The sequence below is a fragment of the Pseudophryne corroboree genome, chromosome 1 (assembly GCF_028390025.1).
Source record: "Pseudophryne corroboree isolate aPseCor3 chromosome 1, aPseCor3.hap2, whole genome shotgun sequence".
In the NCBI taxonomy this organism is placed as follows: domain Eukaryota; kingdom Metazoa; phylum Chordata; class Amphibia; order Anura; family Myobatrachidae; genus Pseudophryne; species Pseudophryne corroboree.
In genome coordinates this window covers 989,683,844-989,707,678 of record NC_086444.1, presented here as the reverse complement: position 1 = coordinate 989,707,678, position 23,835 = coordinate 989,683,844, and the positions used below count along the sequence as shown (strand labels likewise).

Here is a 23,835-nt window from a genome sequence, read left to right as displayed (position 1 = left end):
ATTATGTATAATTAACTTCCATAGTTTTGTAGTATTTAATGAATCTTCCTATTTGCGACCATCTGATGGTTAATTTTAATCTTCCAAAGGCTTGTTTTTCCACTTTTGGATCTCTGTGTATGAGGACACACAAGGAGAGCTGCTGGGAAATTAAAGAAGCTTAATATTATTTATCCCATTGCCGGATCCTCATATATATATTTTGGACATATGAAAGTATTGTAGGTAAATTAAATAAAAATTTGGACAAATTAATTACAAGCATTTGGAAGATTAATATTAACCATCAGATGGTCGCAAATAGGAAGATTCATTAAATACTACAAAACTATGGAAGTTAATTATACATAATAATTCTTAGTAAAATATGGATTATAATTTTGTGAAAATACAGCTGTTTCAAACTAATTAATTACCTTTTCATAAAAAACACTCCTGAAGAAGTCGACATATGACGAAACGCGTTGAGTGAAAAAAATCTTTTATTGTTTGGAAAAGTTGTTATTCAATTTTTTGGCTGTAATGAACAATAACACATTGTAAAAGTGTACATCATTTTTTATCAGTATTGAAATTTAATTATTTTAGCAATAAAAAGCAACAGATGTTTTAAAGTTTAAAGGGTGTTTGTGTGATGTCATCCTCTTTTTGTCAGAAACCAATATAACCATATTAAATTGTATTATACATAAATAAATATATTTATTTCAGTCATTAAGTGCGCTCCACAGAGATATACTATTTCTTGATTTCTATTTTTGGTCTTGTTCGACAGGGGACCATCTCTGTGTAGAAGCTTGCCCCTTAATAAAATTATTGAGTACAATCAAAGGTATAGGTCCAATTTTAGAGCGCAAAAAGGATCTCTTATTCTCTCCCATATATATATATATATATATATATAATGTATAGGTATTGATATATTATTTCAAAAAGGGATTGCTGGCCACACAGGTGTATTCAGCGGCACTCGGGGATGCAAAATACACTATGACATAACAGGGTAGAGATACACATACAGATGGGATCCGTTCAGGTTTAGGATGTGGCTGTGTTCTAGATTTAGGATGTAGAGAGGGGGGGGTGTCCAGTTACGGCACTGTGCTGGAGAGGATCTGGTGAGGGGACCTGCTCAGGGCCAGGGAAATGGATATCTAGCAACAGTGCCGTAACTGGACATTTTAGCACTGTGTGCAAGAAATGGCATCAGCGCTACCCCTCCCCCCTTTATGTAAAATAGGGGCAGTGCGCACAAAAAATATAAGGGCGTGGCTTCATGGGGAAGGGGTGTGGCCACAAAATAATCCCAATTCATATTACAGTGCACAGTAGTCTCCATTATTTAAATTACGCCGCACAGTAGCGCCACTACACCAGGTAGAGCCCTTTTTACACATTACGGCAGACAGCGTTCCCTTTTTACACATTACGGCAGAGTCCCCTTTTTTACACATTACGGCAGACAGTCCCCCTTTTTTACACATTACGGCAGACAGCGTCCCCTTTTTACACATTACGGCAGAGTCTACCTTTTACACATTACGGCAGACAGCATCCCCTTTTTACATATTATGGCAGACAGCGTCCCCTTTTTACACATTACGGCAGACAGTCCCCCTTTTCTACACATTACGGCAGACAGTCCCCCTTTTTACACTTTTGCTGGAGACAGCGTCCCCTTTTTTACACATTACGGCAGATATTGTCCCCTTTTTACACATTATGGTAGACTGAGTCCACTTTCTACACTTTACGGCAGACAGCGTCCCCTTTTTACACATTACTTCAGACAGAGTCCCCTTTCTACACATTACGGCACACAGCATCCCCTTTTTTACACATTACGGCAGACAGCGTCCCCTTTTTACACATTACGGCAGACAGTGTCCCCTTTTTACACATTACAGCAGACAGCGTCCTCCTTTTTACACTTTTACTGGAGACAGCATCCCCTTTTTTACACATTACGGCAGATATTGTCCCTTTTTTACACATTACGGCAGACAGCGTCCCCTTTTTCCACATTACAGCAGACAGTCCCCCTTTTTACACTTTTACGGCAGACAGCGTCCCCTTTCTACACATTATGGCAGACAGCGTCCCGCTTTTTACACATTATGGCAGACAGCGTCCCCTTTTTTACACATTATGGCAGATATTGTTCCCTTTTTACACATTACGGCAGACAGCGTCCCCTTTTTCCACATTACAGCAGACAGTCCCCCTATTTACACTTTTACGGTAGACAGCGTCCCCTTTCTACACATTACGGAAGACAGTGTCCCCTTTTTACATATTACATCAGACAGCGTCCCCTTTTTACACTTTTATGGCAGTGTCCCCTTTTTTACACATTACGGCAGACAGCGTCCCCCTTTTTACACATTACGGCAGACAGGATAGATAGATAGACAGACAGACAGACAGAAAGAACAGATGATACTGTCTCCGCTGGCTCAGGCAGTCAGGCTCCTACGTGCAGCTTCTGGCAGATCCCGGTAGGGGAGAAGGAGGAGGAGGGAGGGGGACTTGGGAGCCGCAGCAGCACTATGTAATTGGTGGAGGCGCCGCTGCAGCTGTCCCTCTCCTTCCACATAGGCTGGCCACCGCTGTGATGAGGGAAGCGCATCCCAGCATTCACAGCGGCGGCGGCCAGCCTATGTGGAAGGAGAGGGACAGCTGCAGCAGCGTCTCCACCAATTACATAGCGCTGCTGCGGCTCCCAAGTCCCCCACCCTCCTTCTCCTTCCCCCCGTGACTGTGTCTCTGTGCTCTCCTGCTTACCCCCTCGGTGGTCCGCAGCACATAGCGGCAGGCGGCATGTAATGAGTCAGTTTGACTCCTTACATGCCGCAGGCTTTGGGCCCCTTCACAGCGGTGGGCCCCAGTGCAAGGCACCGCTTGCACTGGTGGTAGTTCCGCCACTGGACTGGGACATACACCATTCAGCCATAACATTAAATCCAACTGCATAATATTATGTAGGTCCCTCTCTTGCCACCAAAACAGCTCTGACCTGTTGAGGCATAGACTCTTAACGAAGAGCTCTAAATTTCCTATTATTACATAGTATATAGTTCTTCTTACTAACAGCCAGCAGAGTGCGTGGGAAAAATCCCTTTTGTATTTCTTGTCTAGAGTAACCCCCTCCCGCAGCACCTGGGGATTGTTACCAGCTTGATTAGAGCAGTTTTCCACTATTTATTGCAGTTCAGAGAGGCATAGATGGAGCCAGCATTAGGAGGGCATGCTGGGTCCTGTAGTGCCATTTGGAGGATACAGGGGTGCCTCCAGGTAAACTAGCTCTCAATCTGGATATGTTCTGTATGTGCCATTATCATGTGGCCATATATTAAGCAATTGTATGACCCATATTGGATGTTATTATTATTATGCTGTGTATGGGTTTGGGGAGTGGTACCCCCCGGGTCTGGTGGGGCTGGGCCACCTTGGGGTAGCATGCCATATTATTTATTTAGCACTTATGTAACACTCCTATTTTTTCACTAATATTACTCTTTTGAGTATTTTATTAACACCCTTATTTTTGTAGCACTTTCTAACCCATAGCTTCTGCTTCTTTCTTAACACATATTAACACTTTAGTATTTCAATGGTGTGCTGCCCTGGGGTGGTCGGGCCTGAGCCGACTTTGTGGGGTCCAAGCCTTGGACCTATGCTTAGTTAGGGACCTCCAGCAATAGAGCAGCCGTGAAGTGGCCTGGAGGCTTATCATATCTTTTGCAAAACATATGTAACGAAGAGCTCTAAATTTCCTATTATTACATAGTATATAGTTCTTCTTACTAACAGCCAGCAGAGTGCGTGGGAAAAATCCCTTTTGTATTTCTGAGGCATAGACTCCACAAGACCTAAGGAGGTGTCATGTGGTATCTGGCACCAATACATTAGCAGCAGATCATTTATGTCCATCAAGTTGTGAGGCGGCACCACTGTGACCCGTACTTTTTTTCCCAGTACATCCCACACATGCTTCATCGGATTTAGATCTGGGGAATTTGGGGGCCAAGTCAACACTTGAACTCTTTGTTATGTTCCTCAAATCATTCCTGAACTATTTTTGCAGTGCGGCATTGCGCATTGTCCAGCTAAAGAGACCACTGCCATCAGGGAATACAATTGCTATGAAGGGGTGTACTTGGTCTACAACAATGTTTAGGCAGGTGGTAATGTCAAAGTAACATTCACATAAACACCAGGACCCAAAGTTTCCAGTAGAATATTGCCCAGAGTATCACGCTGCCATAGTGCATCCTGGTGCTGTCTCTTCCCCAGGTAAACAGTGCACATGCACCCAGCCATCCATATGATGCAAATGAGAACATGATTCATCAGACCAGGCCACCTTCTTCCATTGTCCATGGTCTAGTTCGGACATTCATGCTCCCATTGTACGCACTTTTGGTAGTGGGCAGGGGTCAGTATGGGCACTTGGACCCATAGGCGGATCCAGGGGGGGGAGGGGGCACTCGGGCCCGTGCCCCCCCCCCCCCCCCCCCTGTCGTTTCTGACTTATTTTTTCAAAAGGAGAACAGCAGCAGCAGCACTACTGCTATTTCCGTCAGTCACACTTGATAAAAGAGCCGGCAGGCACTAGGACCCACAGCTGCTCTAACAGCAAGTCTGTGTGGTAACCAATGGGGATGCTGGAGCTGCAGCTCCAGCCTCCCCCTGCTCACACTGCAACCTACCTTCCCCACTGCCAGCCAGCCAAAGTCCAGCCCAGTCACGGGGTTCAAATGCCAGCATTGAGTAAGACTGTTACTTATGACGGCGCAGAAGGCTTCATTAGCCCTCACTGCACCGCACAGTTTCCCAGCACTTCCTCCTCCACTTCCTTTACCACCATGCTAGGTGCAGTCAAACTCAGCCTCAGCTTTGAGACGGCGGCCCGTGTGATTGTGACAGGGCTGTCCTGCAGAAGTCTTATGCTGCTTGTTGGAGATCCACTGGCTGCTTCTGCTAATCAAAGATGGGCAGTTCGTGTCCAGCAGTTTGAGTCTCACTGCAGTGCCCAAAACAAGGTATGCTGCACCTGCCACCACCAACTAAAAACTATAATAATTATACTGTGCTGGGGTGCCTTCCAGGCTCCCATAACTAATGGAACAGGTGACCAACATTTCAAGGCCCAATCAGCCTTTTCATCATGGTGAAACATTGGCAATAAACCAGGATGCGCTCCTACAGCCAATCATTACCTGATGGCGTATTCTGTGAGGCCACACCCCCTGTGATACCACTCCTCTTATCTGGGAGAACGCGTGCCTTAGGTGCATGTAAATATAACTATTACCGTTCCCCTATCATGGTGCCCCCCCCCTTTGATTTTCTTCTGGATCCGCCCCTGCTTGGACCGGTATGCGCTTACACAGCAACTTGCAATGCACTGTGTGTTCTGGCACCTATTTATCATAGACAGCATTAACTTTTTCAGCAGTTTGTGCTAGAGTAGCTCTTCTGTGAGATAGGACCAGACTGGATAGACTTGTCACTTTTTTCCCAGTTGTCCTTACTTGGACCACTTTTGATAGGTACTAACCAGTGCATTCCGTAAACACCCCAAAGACCTGCTGTTTTGGAGGTGCACTGACCGAGTCACATAGTCATCACAGTTTGGCCCTTGTCAGAGTCGCTCAGATCCTTACACGTGCCCATTTTTCCTGCTTCCAACTGAGTGTTCATTTGCTGCCTAATATATCCTACCCCTTGACAGGTGCCATTGTAACAAGATAATCAATGTTATTCACTTCGCCTTTCAGTGGTTTTAATGTTATTGCTGATCAGTGTAGTGAATGTGTCTACAACCAAGCTTATAATCTATATTCCCTACCACATGCAGTATACATACACACTAGGGACAATTTTTTATTTGGGAGCCAATTAACCTACCAGTAAATTTTTGGAGTTTGGGAGGAAACTGGAGTACCTGGAGGAAATACATGCAAGCTCAGGGAGAATATACTAACTCCACATAGTTAGAGCCACGGTGGCAGCTGAACCCTAGACCTTAGTGCTGTGCTAACCATTACAGCAGCCGTATTGCCCACCCACTCACACACACACACACACACACACACACACACACACACACACACACACACACACACACACACACACACACAGCATATAGGTCAGGTCCACTGTAGGAACTAACCATTTACTGCAAGCCTGATTGCTGGCACTATTTTTTTTTAAAGAATATACTGCAAAGCAGCCTATAGCTGTTGGAAGCGGCTGTGCAATCCTGTCTAATTAAAATTTGAATGCAGCAGGAAGCGTCTGTAGAAGATAGATGCCTCCTGTTACCATTATCGAGGATCTGAGTGCTGCTTCTTAGGCAAAGCCTCAGATCACCATCGCGACCATCGGTCGCAATTCGCTATGGTTACAGGCACTGGTCAGCCTGCATAAGCTGAAGCTTACTCAGGCTGGCCATAGAATCCGGACACCGGGGTCCAGGTTGTCTGTGTCCGATGTCACAGACCCCCTCAAAAAAAAACTGATGGGGTTGCAAGCGACATCACAAGAGCCATTATGCACATGCGCAGAACGGGTTGTGCGCCTGTGCAGATCTCCAAACATCGTATTTTGTACGCAAATCATCAGGTTTTTGTACACATATGAATCAGACCCAATGTTTATCACTGCATTGTATCTGGCTGACAATTATGCCATCTAAAACTTGCAACATGAGAAATAAACAAACGGAAGATTCCAATGAGAAAATCGGTATTATAATAATAATAATAATAATAATAATAATAATAATAATGCCATGCATGTTATTCTTACAAATAAAATTATGTATCAATTTTATTCTTATTCATTTTATTCCTTGAAAATGTCCAATGATAGTCCACAACCTCATCCTCATTTAGGTCTTGTAAAAAAAAATAATTGCATAATGTCTTTTTACGTTTAGTTTAATATTCTATTTTTGATTGTCTCTTAAAAAGAAGAGACTTAAAGAGCGAAACCTGTAAAGCACACTTCACACTGTGTGTATGGCAGTAATACTTATTTGTAATGTTTTATTTGGAAGATGAAAGGTAAGTTATCATTCTGGATAATAATAATAGTACCGTATGAAAGAGTAGAGATGAAACTGGACAAAGTTTACTGTGCAATTTTAATTACCGACCTTATTCTTCTTTTTATTGTTGTCTAGCACCCATTATTAAAATGAAGAACAATACACTATTTTGCATTATTTGAGGCGTACACTACTACAACATATTTCCTTATGAAGGACCATACCATATGAGAGCCCATACCTTAATTGAAAGCTATTGATTCAGCTACATTTCTGGTTTGTCAAAGTACACAGAGCCGGCATTTACCTAATTTACCTCAATGTAAATTGACTCATCATTATTATATACAGTATTAGATAGACAGATATCCTCTTTTGATGCGTTGCCTTGAACACAAAGATTGTGTCGCAAAAAAATTGGACCTCGTATGCTTGTTCTGCTGGCAAACTATTTGTGTAAAATGTCACCACAATTATACTCATTTCTATATATCAGGAACTAATATAGTGTTCCTTGCTATGAATATTTAGTTTGAGCCCAAATGTTATACAGATAATTAATGAGGTTTCAGCGTTTCAGCCATATTGCCTAAAACGTTTGGAAATTCAGATTGTTACTTGATCGGACTGAGTGGAGTACAGCTAGGACAAGAACTGTTGTTGAACAGTGCTTATCTCTCTTGGAAATCGACATGCTAGATTTCTAGAAGAATTGTGGCACACAAGGAAGCTTACTTTAAATGCACACTTCCTGTTTAAAATTGTTAACATCTGGACCTGCGGGAGAAACAAAAGCACTTTTATTCTTCTCAGTCAAGCCTTGATGTAAGATGAGAGGGACGCCCTGTTCAGTACTCATATTTAATCAGTCACAGGCATTCCATATAAAACTAATTCCTTCATTTATGGGGAAGAATAAGAAAATACACTTGTATGTTTTAAACTTTATTTTCTTCCCTACCTTACATGTGTTTGTATAAAAATTGACTTGTTTTTTATAACATTGCTATATGAAATAAATGGATGAATTCCTTCCCACATAAACATGTTATATAGGTGAGTAATGATGCTGACTATGAGTGATGAGGGCAAAAGAACAATGGACCATGTGTAGCCTCCCAGTTCAATTATATCCCGTACTGTGTTAATGCCCTGAGACCAGCATCACTCTGTGCACTGTAAGAAGGCACTCTGACTTAATTAAGCATGTAGTCATCTTTGACCCCTGTCACATGAAGCGGCACTTTAACGACAAGTTTAGCCTTAATCCTAGATTATGTTGTGTAACATGAAGATTTTCTAATAATGTAAAAGCCTCCACTTCTAAATGACTCCCAGTATGTCTGCCTATAGGGTAGTTTTTTAGTAGAGTACTACATGATAACCAATATGATCAATGTACGTTCAAAATGGATCTTTCTGGCTGGATAATCTTGCCACTCAGAAGTTATTTTAAAAGAAAATGGGTAACCAAACTACTGTGTGGGTAACCAAACCACTGCATGTGGCTAGCTTTAGGGATCGTCGCTTGTGAGAAATGGCTTACACATTAAGGGCCCGATTCAGCATCAATCACTGAATTGCGGAAATCACTATTCGGTGCTGCGCACATGCAAAAGGACTTAAACTGCAGTCTAAGTGACGGCGGAAGGCAGTGACGGGGCGGCGACGCAGCTTTTTCTGGGCATCATCGCAGCATTGGGGGGCGTGGTCCGGACAATGGAGGCATGTCTGGACAGTTTGCGGGGTGGGCCGTGGCAGCTGCGTGATGTCACTTGCAGCCGCTGCGACCCAAAACATTGCGGCCTGGCGACTGCCTTCACAGCTAGGCTGTGAAGGCAGGGGGTTGCATTTTAGCGGGAGGAAGAACACAACATGCTGGGCAGCCCCCCGCATGCTAGAGAAAGGAGTTGTAATTTTGCAAATTTCACAGAACTACAACTTATGCTTAATTAGGCCCCAAATCAAGTAGCAAAATGTGAATTTTTATACAGTTGCAGAAAAGTTCAAGCACTTCGGAATATACTGTAAGTAACATGCATTTTCCTTTTCCTTTCAGTTTTACAAGCATGCAAAGGATTGGTGGCTGTTTGGCTTTTATTTCTGCATACCCTTGGCCTGCACTGGAGTGTTTTATACACTAATGTCGTGTGAGATGCTACATCAGAGGAAAGGAAGCCTTAGGATCGCTTTAAGCGAGCACCTGAAACAGGTAATTAAAGTATAGCAACATAGGGCTGAGTGGCATTACCTGATTCAACTGTATACTTTTTTACCTGAGAACGTAACATTAAAAGCTTAGTGGTGGTAGTGCATGCATTACTAGCTAGCACAGAGCAAAAATGTTCAACATACAATACAATAGGCTTAATCCATGGCACTCAACCATCTGCGGTGCCTAAATTATGTGACCACACCATTTAAAAAATAAAAATACATATACATACATATATGATAAAATAAATGCATATATCAATAGTGTGGTATGGAATTTGACAGAATGAACGAGAGGAATTACAAGACTAATCCTGTTTGTTATAGTGATATATCCCATTCACCAGTATGCTTTGCTTTTGGACCCTGCCCAATCCACAATTTCCTGACAAGGTATTGAAGTGAAGATAACTAAGGGGGGGATTCAGAGATGGACGCATCCGCGCATCTGTACACAGCCACTGTGTCCATCTGCATCTGGTCTGTGCACGCGCACTGGCAATAGTGCGCGACCGTGACCATGAGATCGCATCCCAGAAGTATGCGATTGTATAGTGATTAACAGCCACGGGCGTCGAGGGGGGTGGCGCCATGGCGTTTACTGGGCGCGGTCCGGATAATCGTTCCATTGTATGAACATCACCCATAGTGTACAAACATGATTTAGGCCCCAAGTGGAGAGATAAACTACCAACCAATCAGCTCCTAACTGTCAAACTCACCCTGTAAGATGAAGGAGCTCATTGGCTGGTACTTTGGGGGTCATTCCGAGTTGTTCGCTCGCTAGCAGATTTTAGCAGCATTGCACACGCTAGGCTGCCGCCCTCTGGGAGTGTATCTTAGCTTAGCAGAATAGCGAACGAAAGATTAGCAGAATTGCGAATAGAAAATTCTTAGCAGTTTCTGAGTAGCTCCAGACCTACTCACAGATTGCGATCAGCTCAGGCCGTTTCGTTCCTGGTTTGACATCACAAACACGCCCTGCGTTCAGCCAGCCACTCCCCCGTTTCTCCAGACACTCCCGCGTTTTTTCCTGGCACGCCTGCGTTTTTCCACACACTCCCAGAAAACGCCCAGAAACACCCACTTCCTGTCAATCACACTCCGATCACTTCAACGATGAAAATTCTTCGTTCGGACGTGAGTAAATCTACTAAGTTTTGTGCTAAAATACTTAGCGCATGCGCACTGCGTACCATGCGATGCGCATTTTAGCCTTAATCGCTCTGTTGCGAAAATCGGCAACGAGCGATCAACTCGGAATGACCCCCTTTGTCTCTCTCCACGTCATCACTCTCCAAGGCATCTGTCCTACAATGTAAAAATTTCTGCCTTTTATGTTTCAGATCAGATGTCGAAACACTTTTACTTATCTATGATATTTAAGCTATTACTGTTAAGTTATAATTATGATTTTTTTTTTGTTCAATGTCTTTACACAGCGGCGTGAAGTTGCAAAGACAGTGTTCTGCTTGGTGGTGATATTTGCCCTTTGCTGGATCCCTGTGCATCTGAGTAGAATAATTCGAAAAACAGTATACAATGAATCTGATTCTGGCCGATGTGAGTTTCTCAGGTAATATATATACATTGAACTACTGTACAGTTCTCTTCCCAAGATGTATTTAACTTGCTTGATTGATCTTGTCATGACTTACAAAAACATTAATGTATTTCAAATGCCAGAAATAGTGAGTTCTGCTTAGGTAAAAAATATAAATCTAATATCTAGTCCAGAACTTTTTTTTACTCTGCTAAATCAGATGACTCCACCTTCTCATTTGCATACAGTGTCGGAGGCAATGACACAGAGGAGATAGATGTAAAGATCATTTTGTAAAGAAACAAATATAATATAAGAACATTTCTAGAAGTTACCTTGAAATGTATATAATAATTTGGATGGACTAAGGATTATTGCTACTACAGTACTTTATTATCTTACTGTAAACTCACTGTCTGCATGTTTATTTAAATATAATAAGCCCATTAAGGAGAGAGTATATTGGATTATTCCTTATAGTGGGCACTTTATTAGGTGCTCCTTTGTAGTATTGTATAGGATTCTTGTATGACCTCAGAGCAGTGACAATTATTTGTGGTATTGACATAATAGCATACCTCCCAACATTCTGATTCGGCAAGGAGGGACTCTTTGAGTGGCGTAGCGCATGGCGCCGAAAGGGGACATGGCCTAATAGAAAGGGGGTGTGGCCTCACGTGGATGGCGCGATCGCGAGCCACGGCTCCAATTTTCATCACAGAGGGGGCATGGCCAGCGCTCTATGAGCTGCTAGCCATGCCCCCAGTCCCTCTCCCTCACTGGAATAGACAGTTAGACACTGCGCATGCTCACAGTGTCTATTCACCGCTGCTCTACTCTGAACTGAGCAGAGCAGCGAGTGATCAGGAGCCTCCCAACTGCTGGGCACCGAGATCTCGACAGCCGGCCATTCGTAGTACACCCTCTAATTTTTGCTTAATTCATATTACATGGCCTAATGTGTGCCAAACACTCATTCCTCACATCAGAACACCATTGATGTGGGGAATGGTTTCTTTTGGTTATAAAAAATTCTGACTCTATCATATGTATGTTTCAAAAAAAATTAAATGTTTTGCCAGTCTCCTAATGTCCAATTTTGGTAGCCCAAAGTAGCCTCAGTCCTCAATTTTTAGCTGACAGGACTAAAACCAGGCGTAGTCTTCTGTAGCTCCAAACTATCCACTTCAAGGTTCAAGATGCTGTGCATTCAATGATACTCTTCTACATAAACTGTTATAATGTAGTTATTTCACTTTCTGTCTCCTGCAAGTACTATGGCCACTCTCATCTGAAGTCTGTCATTAACAAGGCCATTTCATCCTCAGAACTGCCCTCACTAGATAGTCTTTGATTTGTGCACCATTCTTAATAAACTTAGAAAATCAGCAGTTTCTGAGATATTCAAACCAGATCATCTAGCACCAACAATCAGTTAATGGTCAAAATTACTTTGGTCAGATTTCTCACTCACTCTGGTGATTAATCTCAACAACAACAACTGAACATCCTGACTATGGGGATTATTCAGGTTTCTTAACAAACAAAAAAAGCTCACTAATGGGCAAAACCATGGAGGTAATTCAGACCTGTGTGTCTGACGTCAATTCCGGTCCTAGACAGGCTGAAGTGATTGCAGCGGCTGAGTAAGTCCTGGGCTGCACAGAGACTGCACAAAATCAGTTTGAGCAGCTCTGCTACACATGCGTTCGCACACTTGCACAGCTAAAATACACTCCCCAGTAGGCGGCGACTGTCTGATCGCAGAGCTGCAAAAATCACTGCCCAGCGATCAGGTCTGAATTAGGCCCCATGTTGCACTGTAGGTGGGGCAGGTGTAACATGTGCAGAGAGAGTAACATTTGGGTGGGTTATTTTGTTTCTGTGCAGGGTGAACACTGGCTGCTTTACTTTTTACACTGCAATTTAGATTTCAGTTTGAACACCCCCCCATCTAACGCTCTCTGCACATGTTGTATCTGCCCCACCTGCAGTGCAACATGGTTTTGCCTATGAGTGTGCTTTTTTGGTTTGCTAACAAACCTGAATAAGTCCCTATGGGCCTAATTCAGACCTGATCGCTAGCGAGCGATTTTTGCACGGCTGCGATCAGATAGTCACCGCCTACAGTGGGAGTGTATTTTAGCTGTGCAAGTGTGCAAACGCATGTGTAGCAGAGCTGTACAAACTGATTTTGTGCAGTCTGTGTGCAGCCCAGAACTTACTCAGCCGCTATGATCATATCAGCCTGTCTGGGACCGAAATTGACGATAGGAACCCTCCCTGCAAACGCATGGACACACCTGTGTTTTTCCAGACACTCCCTGAAAACTGTCACTTGACACCCACAAACAACGCCTTCTTCCTGTCAATCTCCTTGCGATCGCCCGTGTGAACTGATCCGTCGCACAAACCCATCACTGTGCGGCAATCTGCTTTGTACCCGTGCGACGTGCCTGCGCATGCTCTGCGAAAACACACAGCAGCAATCAGGTCTGAATTACCCCCTATGTCTGTATGCTTTTCCACGTGGAGTTGCTGCTACATGCTTGGATGGTTATATATTTGCATTAATGAACTGCATTCATTGGCATTACTCTCTCAATAATATATTTGGCAACTTATACTCAATATATTGCTTTATCTTTCTTATAGCATCCTTCTTGGATTTTCTTCATAGCACTTACTTTATCTAGGTTTAAATTGCTTATTTACAGAACTCTTCTGTCTAAGTGGTTTTATATCAATTCCAGGTGAAATTAAAATAAACAATTGACCTAGATAATATGGAGACTTTTGGGGGGGAAAATCCTATAAGGAAAATTAAAATCTGCTTTCCAGAGCGAGAACTGTAAATTGTAGGACCTGGGACAAGAAAGAAGACTGATAACCCCTTGTCTGCAAGTTCAAACAAAGTCACCTAAAATACTTATTTCCCTGCATCCCTCTTCAGCTTTGCACCCTAAATGGTTGCCCCTCTCGCTCAGCCCTAGTGGCCATGGGTGTATCTATAATGGGTGCATGGTGCACATGGCCCACAAAGCACACCCTGCACCCATTCAAAATACTTACCTCTCCCTTGGCGCTGCAGGTATCATCGGGAACATAGTGCAAATGCCATGTTTTCTGTGATCTGTGCCACAGATATCACCAGAAACATGACACAGGGGTCATTTTCCCAGAGATCGACGCATGCACTGTCGACTCCTTGTGCTTACAAAGAGTCTACTGCCGGAAAAGAACTTGACTAATCCCACTCACCCCCAGTGATAGCACTTTAGTGAATATCATTCCTCCTGGATCCCCACCATCCACTCTATTTATCAGGGTCTTGCTACACTCACATATAGGGGGTCATTCTGACCCGTTCGCTCGCTGCGTTTTAACGCAGCAGAGCGAACAGGTCCCTGCTGCGCATGCGCCGGCGCCGTAGTGCGCCGGCGCATGACAGACGGTCGAAGGCCGTAGCAGGGATGCGATCGCCTCTGCCTGATTGACAGGCAGAGGCGATCGCTGGGCGGGAGGGGGTGGAACTGCGATGTTTGGACGACGTTTCGTGGGTTTGGTACGGCCAACACAGGCGTGGCCGGACCGAACGAGGGGCGGGCCGCAGCGGATGCGTGACATCACACGCAGCCGCTGCGGGCCAGGGAGCAAGGAGTAGCTCCCGGCCAGCACGTTAATGCTGTGCTGACCGGGAGCTACTCTTGAAGTGCAAAGGAATCACTGCTGTGCGATTCCTTTGCACTTCTGCGAGAGGGGGGGCCGATCTGACATGCGGGGCGGACTAGCCCTGTGCTGGGCGTCCCCCCGCATGTCAGGGAAGAAGATCGTAGCTGTGTTCACCTTCGCATTGGCTCCACTCTCTGTAGCAGGATAGACCTGACCAGCAGCAATGGGGCTCAGCCTCGATTCTGGATATATGTGAGTGCTGGCAACCTTCTAGACAAAGCAAAGGGTAGGGAGCCCAAAGCCCAATTCTGGTATCCCTACAAAAGTACAATTATTTGAAAATGGAGATTTATTAAAGCTATTAAACAAATGAAAACCCCCTCTAATTAATCTTCCAGAATCCTGTTTTCCATTTATTTGTTTCCAGCTTCATCTAAAAGATAGGATGTGTTATAATGTAGCATGTTCCAACTTCTGAAAGACCCATGTTAATACTGCTATTCATATTTTACATCTACAGTATGTCTGTCTCCAAGTGTAATAAGATATTGAGGTCCAGATAATACTCTTGCAGGACTATACATCATGATCTGACAGACAACTCATTATTAGTGTATTTATATATATATATTTTTTTTTATGTCTAGCTTTCTGCTGGTGATGGACTACATCAGTATTAACTTGGCGGCACTAAACTCCTGTATAAATCCAATAGCACTCTACTTTGTGAGCAAGAAGTTTAAAAACTGTTTCCAGGTAATAAAATGTTTGAATCAGTGAAAGTGTCTACACAAACTTCGTGCACACATTTCCCATTGTCTGCGGCTGTTTTAATACACACATACATGTGCATGAAAGTGAAAGAAAACATTAGATATTGAATTTAGTTTTCTAATCATTATTGATATATTTTGACAAATCGCATGGGTTACAAGCAGTCAGTGGTCATTCAAATTTGTGAAAATTAAGTGTGAATTAATGATTTGTTATTTATTGTGTATATTAAAGAATTTTTCACAAATACATATAACAACCAATTGAAAGACACACACATTTTACTATGATGTTTGCCCACCTTGGGGTTTATTCTACAAACATCACTATCTCTATTGGATCAGTCTGGAGCTATTGTTCCTTTTTTAATTGTATCAGTTGAAGTTAGGTTTATGATGTAAGAAAATGAATTCTCAAGTGCATCTCCTGACTTTCCTGCCACCATCACCTTGGTCAATGACTGCTGATATCTGTTCCTCAGACATTCTTGCTACCATCACATTGGCCAATGATTGATGGTATCACTCCATCAGACTTTCCTGCCACCATCACCTTGACCAATGATTGATGATATCTGTCCATCAGACTTTCCTGCCACCATCACCTTGGCCAAAGATTGATGGTATCTGTCCATCAGACATTCCTGCCACCATCACCTTGGCCAATGATTGCTGATATCTGTTCCTCAGACATTTTTGCTATCATCACATTGGCCAATGATTGATTGTATCAGTCCATCAGACTTTCCTGCCACAATCACCTTGGCCAAAGATTGATGGTATCTGTCCATCAGACTTTCCTGCCACCATCACCTTGACCAATGATTGATTATATCTGTCCATCAGACTTTCCTGCCACCATCACCTTGGCTAATGATTGATGGTATTGGTACCTGTCCCTCACACTTTCCTGCCACCATCACCGTGCCCAATTATTGATGGTATCTGTCCCTCAGACTTTCCAGCCACCATCGTCTTGGCCAACGACTGATGATATCTGCCCTTCACATGCATTCATTGATGATATTGTGCCACCATGACCCTGGCCACTGAAACATTGTGGTGAGGCTAGTCTTTTTCACCATAGCTCAGTGTTTCCCACATTCAGTCCTGTGGTTGCATGTTATCCAGTTCTCACAGAATCACAAGTTGAATAATTCGGAATGAATACACCTGAGCTTCAGCAAGGAGAGATGTAAAACATTGTTAGGTCGCCCTAATTACTGGATTTGCGAAATACTGCCATAGCTACTGTTAATCATGTCCCAAAAGAAGCCCTACACTCAACGTCACTATGGTAACCTCTTTTAGTCATGGCAGGGGAACCATTTGGCATCAGGGCCTGACCAGTCTTCTTTTTTTACTTGAACCTAAATAATTCAAGATGCCTAATATTCCCTCAGGTACCATACCTATCTGAAAGGGATTCAGTATGAAATACTGATGGCCGGGATGCCAGCCATCAGTATACCGACAGCGGCATACTGGCCACCAGTATGCCGGCAGCAGGGTGAGCGCTAGAAAGCCCCTTACGGGCCACGGTGGCTCGCTGTGCTCAACACAGGCTATATTCTCCCTCTATGGGTGTCGTGGATACCCACAGAGGGGTAATAGCCTGTCTCACTGGTATTCGCTGGTTCCAGCATTGAACTGCTGTGCGGGATTCCGGCGTCAGCATTGCGATCACTGGGATCCTGTGCGGAAGTATCTTAACTGCTTCCCATCTGAAAGTACCTACTTTGAATATACAGTAATTTGTATCCTCCAGTGTTTGCTTTGGTTTGGTAGTTACCTGTAAGTATAACAAAGTAATCATTCAGCACACAGCTTGCTGTAGTGAGGATGTCAGTAAAATTCTGGCAGTGTATATCATTATTAAACACCAATTATACCAATACCTGCTAACATTTATTTATTTTTACTCCAGTCATGCCTGTGCTGCTGCTGCCAGTCGAAGACCCTGACAAGCACATCACCAATGAATGTTACCAGCATTCAGTGGAAAAACCATGACCAAAATTACTACATAGCTGACAGAAGCAACCACAAGGACAGCCTCAACTAGCCTCAAACTCAAACAACAGCACCTTGAACCACACGAAAGAAACCAAAGTGGCTGCTTTCTCCAATAAATTCTCTTAAAACAAGATAAAACTATACCTGCAGATAATAATGAACCCACCATTCCATTTTAGAGAAACTGAAGCACTGTCAAATCACAGTTACAAGCACATGTTTTTTTATTGGCTGTAATACAGTCTTTATGTTTCATACTTGGCAATGTGTGCAACCAGGCAATTGACATTCTACAAGCGTTCCAGACAGCGAAGAGATAAATAAAGTTATTTTGAGACTGTCATGAAATTACTTTGGTTAACAGTGGTGGAATCCCTCAGGAAAACTTTGGGCCAGTAATTGTAAATGCTGGGACCTTCCCCAAATGGAGCTTCAGAATGTCACTGAATGTACTGCAAGTCCCACTGTGTGCAAAAGGTGGATAAACTAACAGTATTTCTATGGAATTATTATATGAAACTATAATTACTTTGTATATATCAATTTTTATTTAACATTGTTTCTCTAAATATATATATTTTTAAACTTAAAGCATAGAGGATTGTGAAGTATTGCATAATAGCATGTGTTTTACTAGCTTTTGTGCAGGAAAGTAAAATGTTAGGCATAAGAGATGTATTTTGTAGCACTTCATTATTTAATGCCTCACCTTATACTGTGTGTGCAAATAGTGGATCTTTGTTAATGCATGGCAACATGACGATAAGTGTGTTCATGCACTGATTATTTTAAAGAAGTATTATTCACAGTTTAACATCAAACGTCAAATGGAACATATTATACAAACTTAACACAGCACATTTTTAGGATGCAGATATTCCGTTTTATAATGCATTGGGATATAGTGGCTTGACCGGCGGTTGGGATCCCGGTGGTCATGATACCCATGCCGGAATCCCGACCGCTTACAATGCCGGTAGCCGAAAAGCCGGCAAACGTGCTATTCCCACTCGTGGGTTTCCACGACACCCATAGAGTGGGAATAGAACCTGTGGTGAGTGCAGCGAGCCACCGAGCCAGCTGTGTGGCTAGCGTAGCGAGCCCGCAAGGGGCTCCGTTGCGCTCAGCCCCCCTTCCCGCCGGCATTCTGACGGCCAAGATCCCATGGTCGGGATGCTGACCTCCGGGATCCCGACCGCCGGCATTACAGCCCCAACCCAATGCATCAATGGAAAGTACAATCATGGAGGACAACAGTAGAAAATAATTTCCAGGAACATCTCACATGTTGGGAATGAAGTGTCGTAGCTACTGGTTGGCTAAGGTGGCACACACCAGGGACGCTAATAGAGGAAGGGATAGAGTGGGTGATGCCCAGCTCAGGTACCCAAAGATTGTATCTCCTGGAGGACAAGCAGCCACCCAACACCAGGGAAGTCTGCCTGAAAAATGAAACCAGTCTTGCCTTTTGGTCCAAGCTCCTGTCTCTGTTCTCCATCATAGATTCTCCAGAAGTGGAGTGAGTGTGACTTTATGTTGTTATGATGCAGCTAAGTAGCAGTTTTAGCTAGTTATGGCCTTCACTTTGCCATGGCCATCTGGCCTACTACATACAGTACTGTGTGCATTGTGCTATCCAGGTATATTTTATTCTCCACCATGTTTAACAATATTAAATCATTTTTATGCTCATTTTAAAATCATGCTTTAATAACTAAGAATACATTAATGAGTTTCTGCCTTTGTACAGATAGCTTTAATATTTACTGACCACCATATAGTAGTAAATAGGGGGTTAAGAATTGAAACCTTCAAACCTCCCTTTAACCTTAAACCCAGGCTCCTATGTCACCGTGGCTCGAAATAGTGGAAGGATCCACTGGTTCAATCTTATTTAAAAGAGCTCTATAGATAAGATTTGGATAAGAAATTTTTTTTTTTGAGGAAACTTCCTATTTACTACTAACTGGTTTTAGTTAGTGGAAAAAGCATTTCATGGCTATTGCAACTTATACCCAGAAAATAAGAAAATGTAGCAGAAATTATTAGTATAGAAAGACATGGACTTTTGTAGGTACTTACATTTCCAAAGACGAATGTAAAACCTACGTTGTGTTGGCTGTATCAGTGCCTGTACACATTCTATGGTACCTTTAAACATGACTGTCACATAATCTGCAATACATGCATTTATTATACCAACCAGCGAGAGTGATGAAGAGAACATATACTGATGATACATGTAGAAGGGTTCTTATTTTCCCCAGATACATGCACCAATGAACATTATGCTTATTTATTGTTATTTCTGTGCTTTTCAGCCATTTATTTATATAATGAGAGGTTCATATTGCCCCAGTATTAGACACAACACTGTTGTCTTGATACCATTGTATCCAAAACAAACAGAAGAACAGTGTTGTGTCTTCTACCAGGAAAAAAAAAATACTCTGATTAAGTAAATACTTGTCTGAAAAGCACAGTAAAGAGACACTGTATACCAGGGCTGGCCAAACCAGTCCTCGAGATCTACCAACAGTTCACATTTTCCAGACCAGTTGCACAGGTGTAGTCATTACTAATTAAGATGTACTGCATTCATTCCTAACTGACATTCTACAGATCTCCAGGAGGCCTGGACAACATGAACTGTATGTAGATCTCGAGGACCGGTTTGGCCAGCTCTGCTGTATACGGTATTTAGTGAAAGTTGAAAAAGACCATGTACAATTAAATAAATATGATAGCCATCTGAAAGAGGACAACATCTTTAATAGGTAAGAGCACCTATTTACATATACAGGTTGAGTATCCCTTATTCAAAATTAAAAATCCCACATTTTGGGGTCCTCTACTGAGATAATGACCAATATATTATATATTATGTGTATATATAGATATATTATTTAGATATATAATATAATAATATATCTACATATATGTCTTTATCTCATTAGGGGAACCAAAATTGTGTGATTTTGGATATGGGATACTCAACCTGTATACGTATGTATGTATGTATGTGTATATATATATATATATATATATATATATATATATATATTTATATATACACACTGGTGAAATATACTTAAATTGAAGTTCAATTTAAGATATGATGTTGTCCATAGCAACCACTCAGATTCCAGGTATTACGTTCTAGAAGGTGCTAGATAAATGAGAAGTAGAATCTGATTTGTTGCTATGGGCAACATCCCATCTTAAATAGAACTCCCGTTTTAGTAAATTTATCCCAGAGAGAGAGGGGGGGGGGGGGGGGGAACTAATCTCACAATGCACCAGGGTAGTGGCCCTAGCACAGGCACAAGTAATGTACTATTCTGCCCATGTTGTCTTTTGCTCTGGGCAATGATTATGAGGCTGCTCAGCCTAACTAGCAGCAGACTCATGACCTGTCATGGAGGCAATACTGTGGTAAGTAAAAGGCATCCCATGTGTTTCCTATCAAATCTAACATATATTTAAAGCTATATGAGAATATTAACATATACTTTTTGATGAAATTGTGCAGCTGTGTAATCAAGGAGGAACATCCTTCACCAGTACTACACATACCTCACTTCAAAGAGAAATCAGAATAACAGTTCCATTCTTTGGGTAATTGGTTGGCAGATCTATAACATTCATATGAAATATGTAAACATGCTCTCTGCACTGAATTATGACTGTTTACAGCACTGGTACATTTAGGCATTGCAACATACTCTTTATAAAATCAGTGAGATTGGTTCCATGCTCTGCCACTTCAGCGGAGACAGAAATGTTACTGGTATAGGATAACCTTCTTAGAAGTTGTTTTCCAGTGAGGGCTCAAGATTTCTTTTGCATCATTTTCATATTGCACACAAGAAGATCACAAACCCAAAAATATAATGTATCATTTAAAAAAAATTCTATATAGAAATAAAAGTAGAAATTATAAATTGTGATTTCTCATTTTTGCCAATTCGTGCTCTATAAAACGTTGCTGTCCTGTTTAATGGTGTATAAAATACCTTTGGTACTTTACTCTCTTGGTATTTTAAACATACTGTATGTAATTATGTATATACTCATTTGATTCATTGTATTAGTGTTACTATTTAACATAATTCTAAATAATCTTTAGACAGTGCTCTGTAGTAATACCCAGGGGCATGTATGTGTAGTAACCCAATCTATTTATTAGAGTATTTCTGAGCCATTTCTACTACTTATGTAAATATATCTGAAGTCCTAGATTTTCAGGAACATTCCACATATTTACTAAAGTGTTCATTATAATTTCATTACATAAATATTAAATTTCCGTTGCAGTCATTCAATCAGCTCCAACAGCAACTATCCATTTACTGCAGTTTACGTTCAAACTTCTCTCGACTGTCAGGAAGAATTTACCATTACTGTTGCCATAAAGGGGGAGTGACTCCAGAACTATGGGCTAGATTAATCAAAGCTTGGAAAGTGGTAAAGTGGAGAGAGATACATTACTAGCCAATCAGTTTCAAACTGTCATTTTACAGGTCGTGTTTGAAAAATGTCAGGAGTTGATATGTTGGTACTTTATCTCTACTTTATCATTCTCTAAGCTTTGATAAATCTTTCCCATGTCGGAGCTGGGCAAGGGATTGTCATCACTCTCTTAGCAGGCAGGAGGCTCTGGTGTTTTATATATTTTATATGTGGGTGAAATTCTATTTATATAATTTTAGTTATGGTTGATATCCACATTAATTGTTTCATTATGGCCTAGTGATTTCTGCCACAGAGCCACATATGTATTAAATACTTGTAAATAATCTCACAAATATTTCTCCTAATTTCCAGAGTATTTGCTAAAATTATGCAAGATCGAGGGTTGGAGAACTAAATAAAGTGAGCTTTGTTTCTTATTACGTCCTGTTTGATAAATGATTGTGTATGTTCCATGGACCTTTCCGAGAGTATTTTACTCCAATAAAAAAAAAAAATTAGAATATGGTCTGTATTTTAAGGTCTCTTTTGTATAGAATAATTAGGTTTTGTTTGCTTAGCAATGCCTGGTCTGTAAGTAATATATTCCAACTTTATGTTATAATTCATACTAAGAAGGGAAGGACACAGAATTGTTCCGTAAGTGATATCCTGACCAATTTGATGCCCTAGGCAAGATTCTGTCTGGTGCCTGCCCAATCTGGGATCCTTTGGTGCACAAGCACCCGAGAAAGGGCTGTGGTGTAACTGAATGGGTATGGCCAAGTGGAAGTGGGTGACTGGGTAGGCAGAGGGTGCCAGTGTCTCCAGCCATCAAATCTCTCTCCCTTGTGTCTCTAGCCATTACGTTTCTCCCCCTTGTATGTCTTCAGCAATCAAATCGCTCTCCCTTGTGTCTCCAGCCATTATGTTTCTCTCCCTTGTGTGTCTCCAGCAATCAAATCTCTCTCCCTTGTGTCTCCAGCCATTAAGTTTCTCTCCCTTGTGTGTCTCCAGCAATCAAATCTCTCTCCCTTGTGTCTCCAGCCATTAAGTTTCTCCCCCTTGTGTGTCTCCAGTCATTAAGTCTCCCCCTACCTTGTGTCTGCAGCCATTAAGTTTCTCCCTCTTGTGTGTCTTCAGCAATCAAACCTCTCCCTCTTGTTTGACTCCAGCAATTCAATTCCCAACCTACAGTATCTGTTTAACAAGCTCTCATAATTTACTATTCTCTGATGCCTTTCTTCTGTTTTTCTCCTCCACGGCGTGCTCTCTTCTGTGAATATCGCTGATGTCACCTTAGGCCATGCCAGCTTCACACTGATGGAAGCTGTATGATTGGCACTGGGCTATACAGGCTTTCTGCTGCTGCAGCTCTGCTACTGTCATATAATATGATGACAGGCAATGGCTCAGCAGCGCTGGAAGCCTGTACATCCCATTGGAGGATAGCAACTGTCAGCCGGGACTTCTGAAATCTGGAGCCAGCACAGCGAAACTTAGATGTCCAGTCTGTCAAGATGCTCTTAGGTTTTTCCAGATGCTCCTAGGCATTTGCCTATGCCTAGGGCCAGCTCTGGATAAGTGACTAATATCTATCACTATACTATAAAGTTTCAGTGGTTTGAATATATATTCAAATATTACTTAGCTTTTATATAGATCTTATAGTGTGACAACTGACATAATGTTTAATTTAAAATAATAGGATCTTACTTACCGGTAAATCTATTTCTCGTAGTCCGTAGAGGATGCTGGGGACTCCGTAAGGACCATGGGGAATAGACGGGCTCCGCAGGAGATAGGGCACTTTAAGAAAGCTTTGGATTCTGGGTGTGCACTGGCTCCTCTCTCTATGTCCCTCCTCCAGACCTCAGTTAGAGAAACCGTGCCCAGAGGATATGAACAGTACGAGGAAAGGATTTATGTAACCTAAGGGCGAGATTCATACCAGCCACACCAATCACACCATATAACTTGTGATAAACTACCCAGTTAACAGTATGAACAAGTAACATAGCCTCGGTTCAAGACCGACCAACTATAACATAACCCTTATGTAAGCAATAACTATATACAAGTCTTGCAGAAGAAGTCTGCACTTGGGA

At 42.2% G+C, this 23,835-nt stretch overlaps 1 protein-coding gene and 1 long non-coding RNA gene across 2 annotated transcripts in view; one reads left to right on the top strand and one right to left on the bottom strand.

The window, feature by feature from the left end:
* The window catches only part of EDNRA (endothelin receptor type A), a 76,001-nt gene extending 55,464 nt beyond the window's left edge, over positions 1–20,537 (top strand). The window contains exons 5-8 of the mRNA XM_063920586.1: positions 9,117–9,269; positions 10,714–10,847; positions 15,134–15,242; positions 17,187–20,537. Coding sequence (XP_063776656.1) covers positions 9,117–9,269; positions 10,714–10,847; positions 15,134–15,242; positions 17,187–17,324 — 534 coding nt within the window. The 3' untranslated portion in view covers positions 17,325–20,537. The remainder of the gene's footprint in view (positions 1–9,116; positions 9,270–10,713; positions 10,848–15,133; positions 15,243–17,186) is intronic.
* LOC134921338 (uncharacterized) overlaps positions 19,363–23,835 on the bottom strand; it is a 100,175-nt gene continuing 95,702 nt past the window's right edge. Inside the window, exon 3 of the long non-coding RNA XR_010177477.1 lies at positions 19,363–19,450. This is a non-coding gene — a long non-coding RNA (uncharacterized LOC134921338). The remainder of the gene's footprint in view (positions 19,451–23,835) is intronic.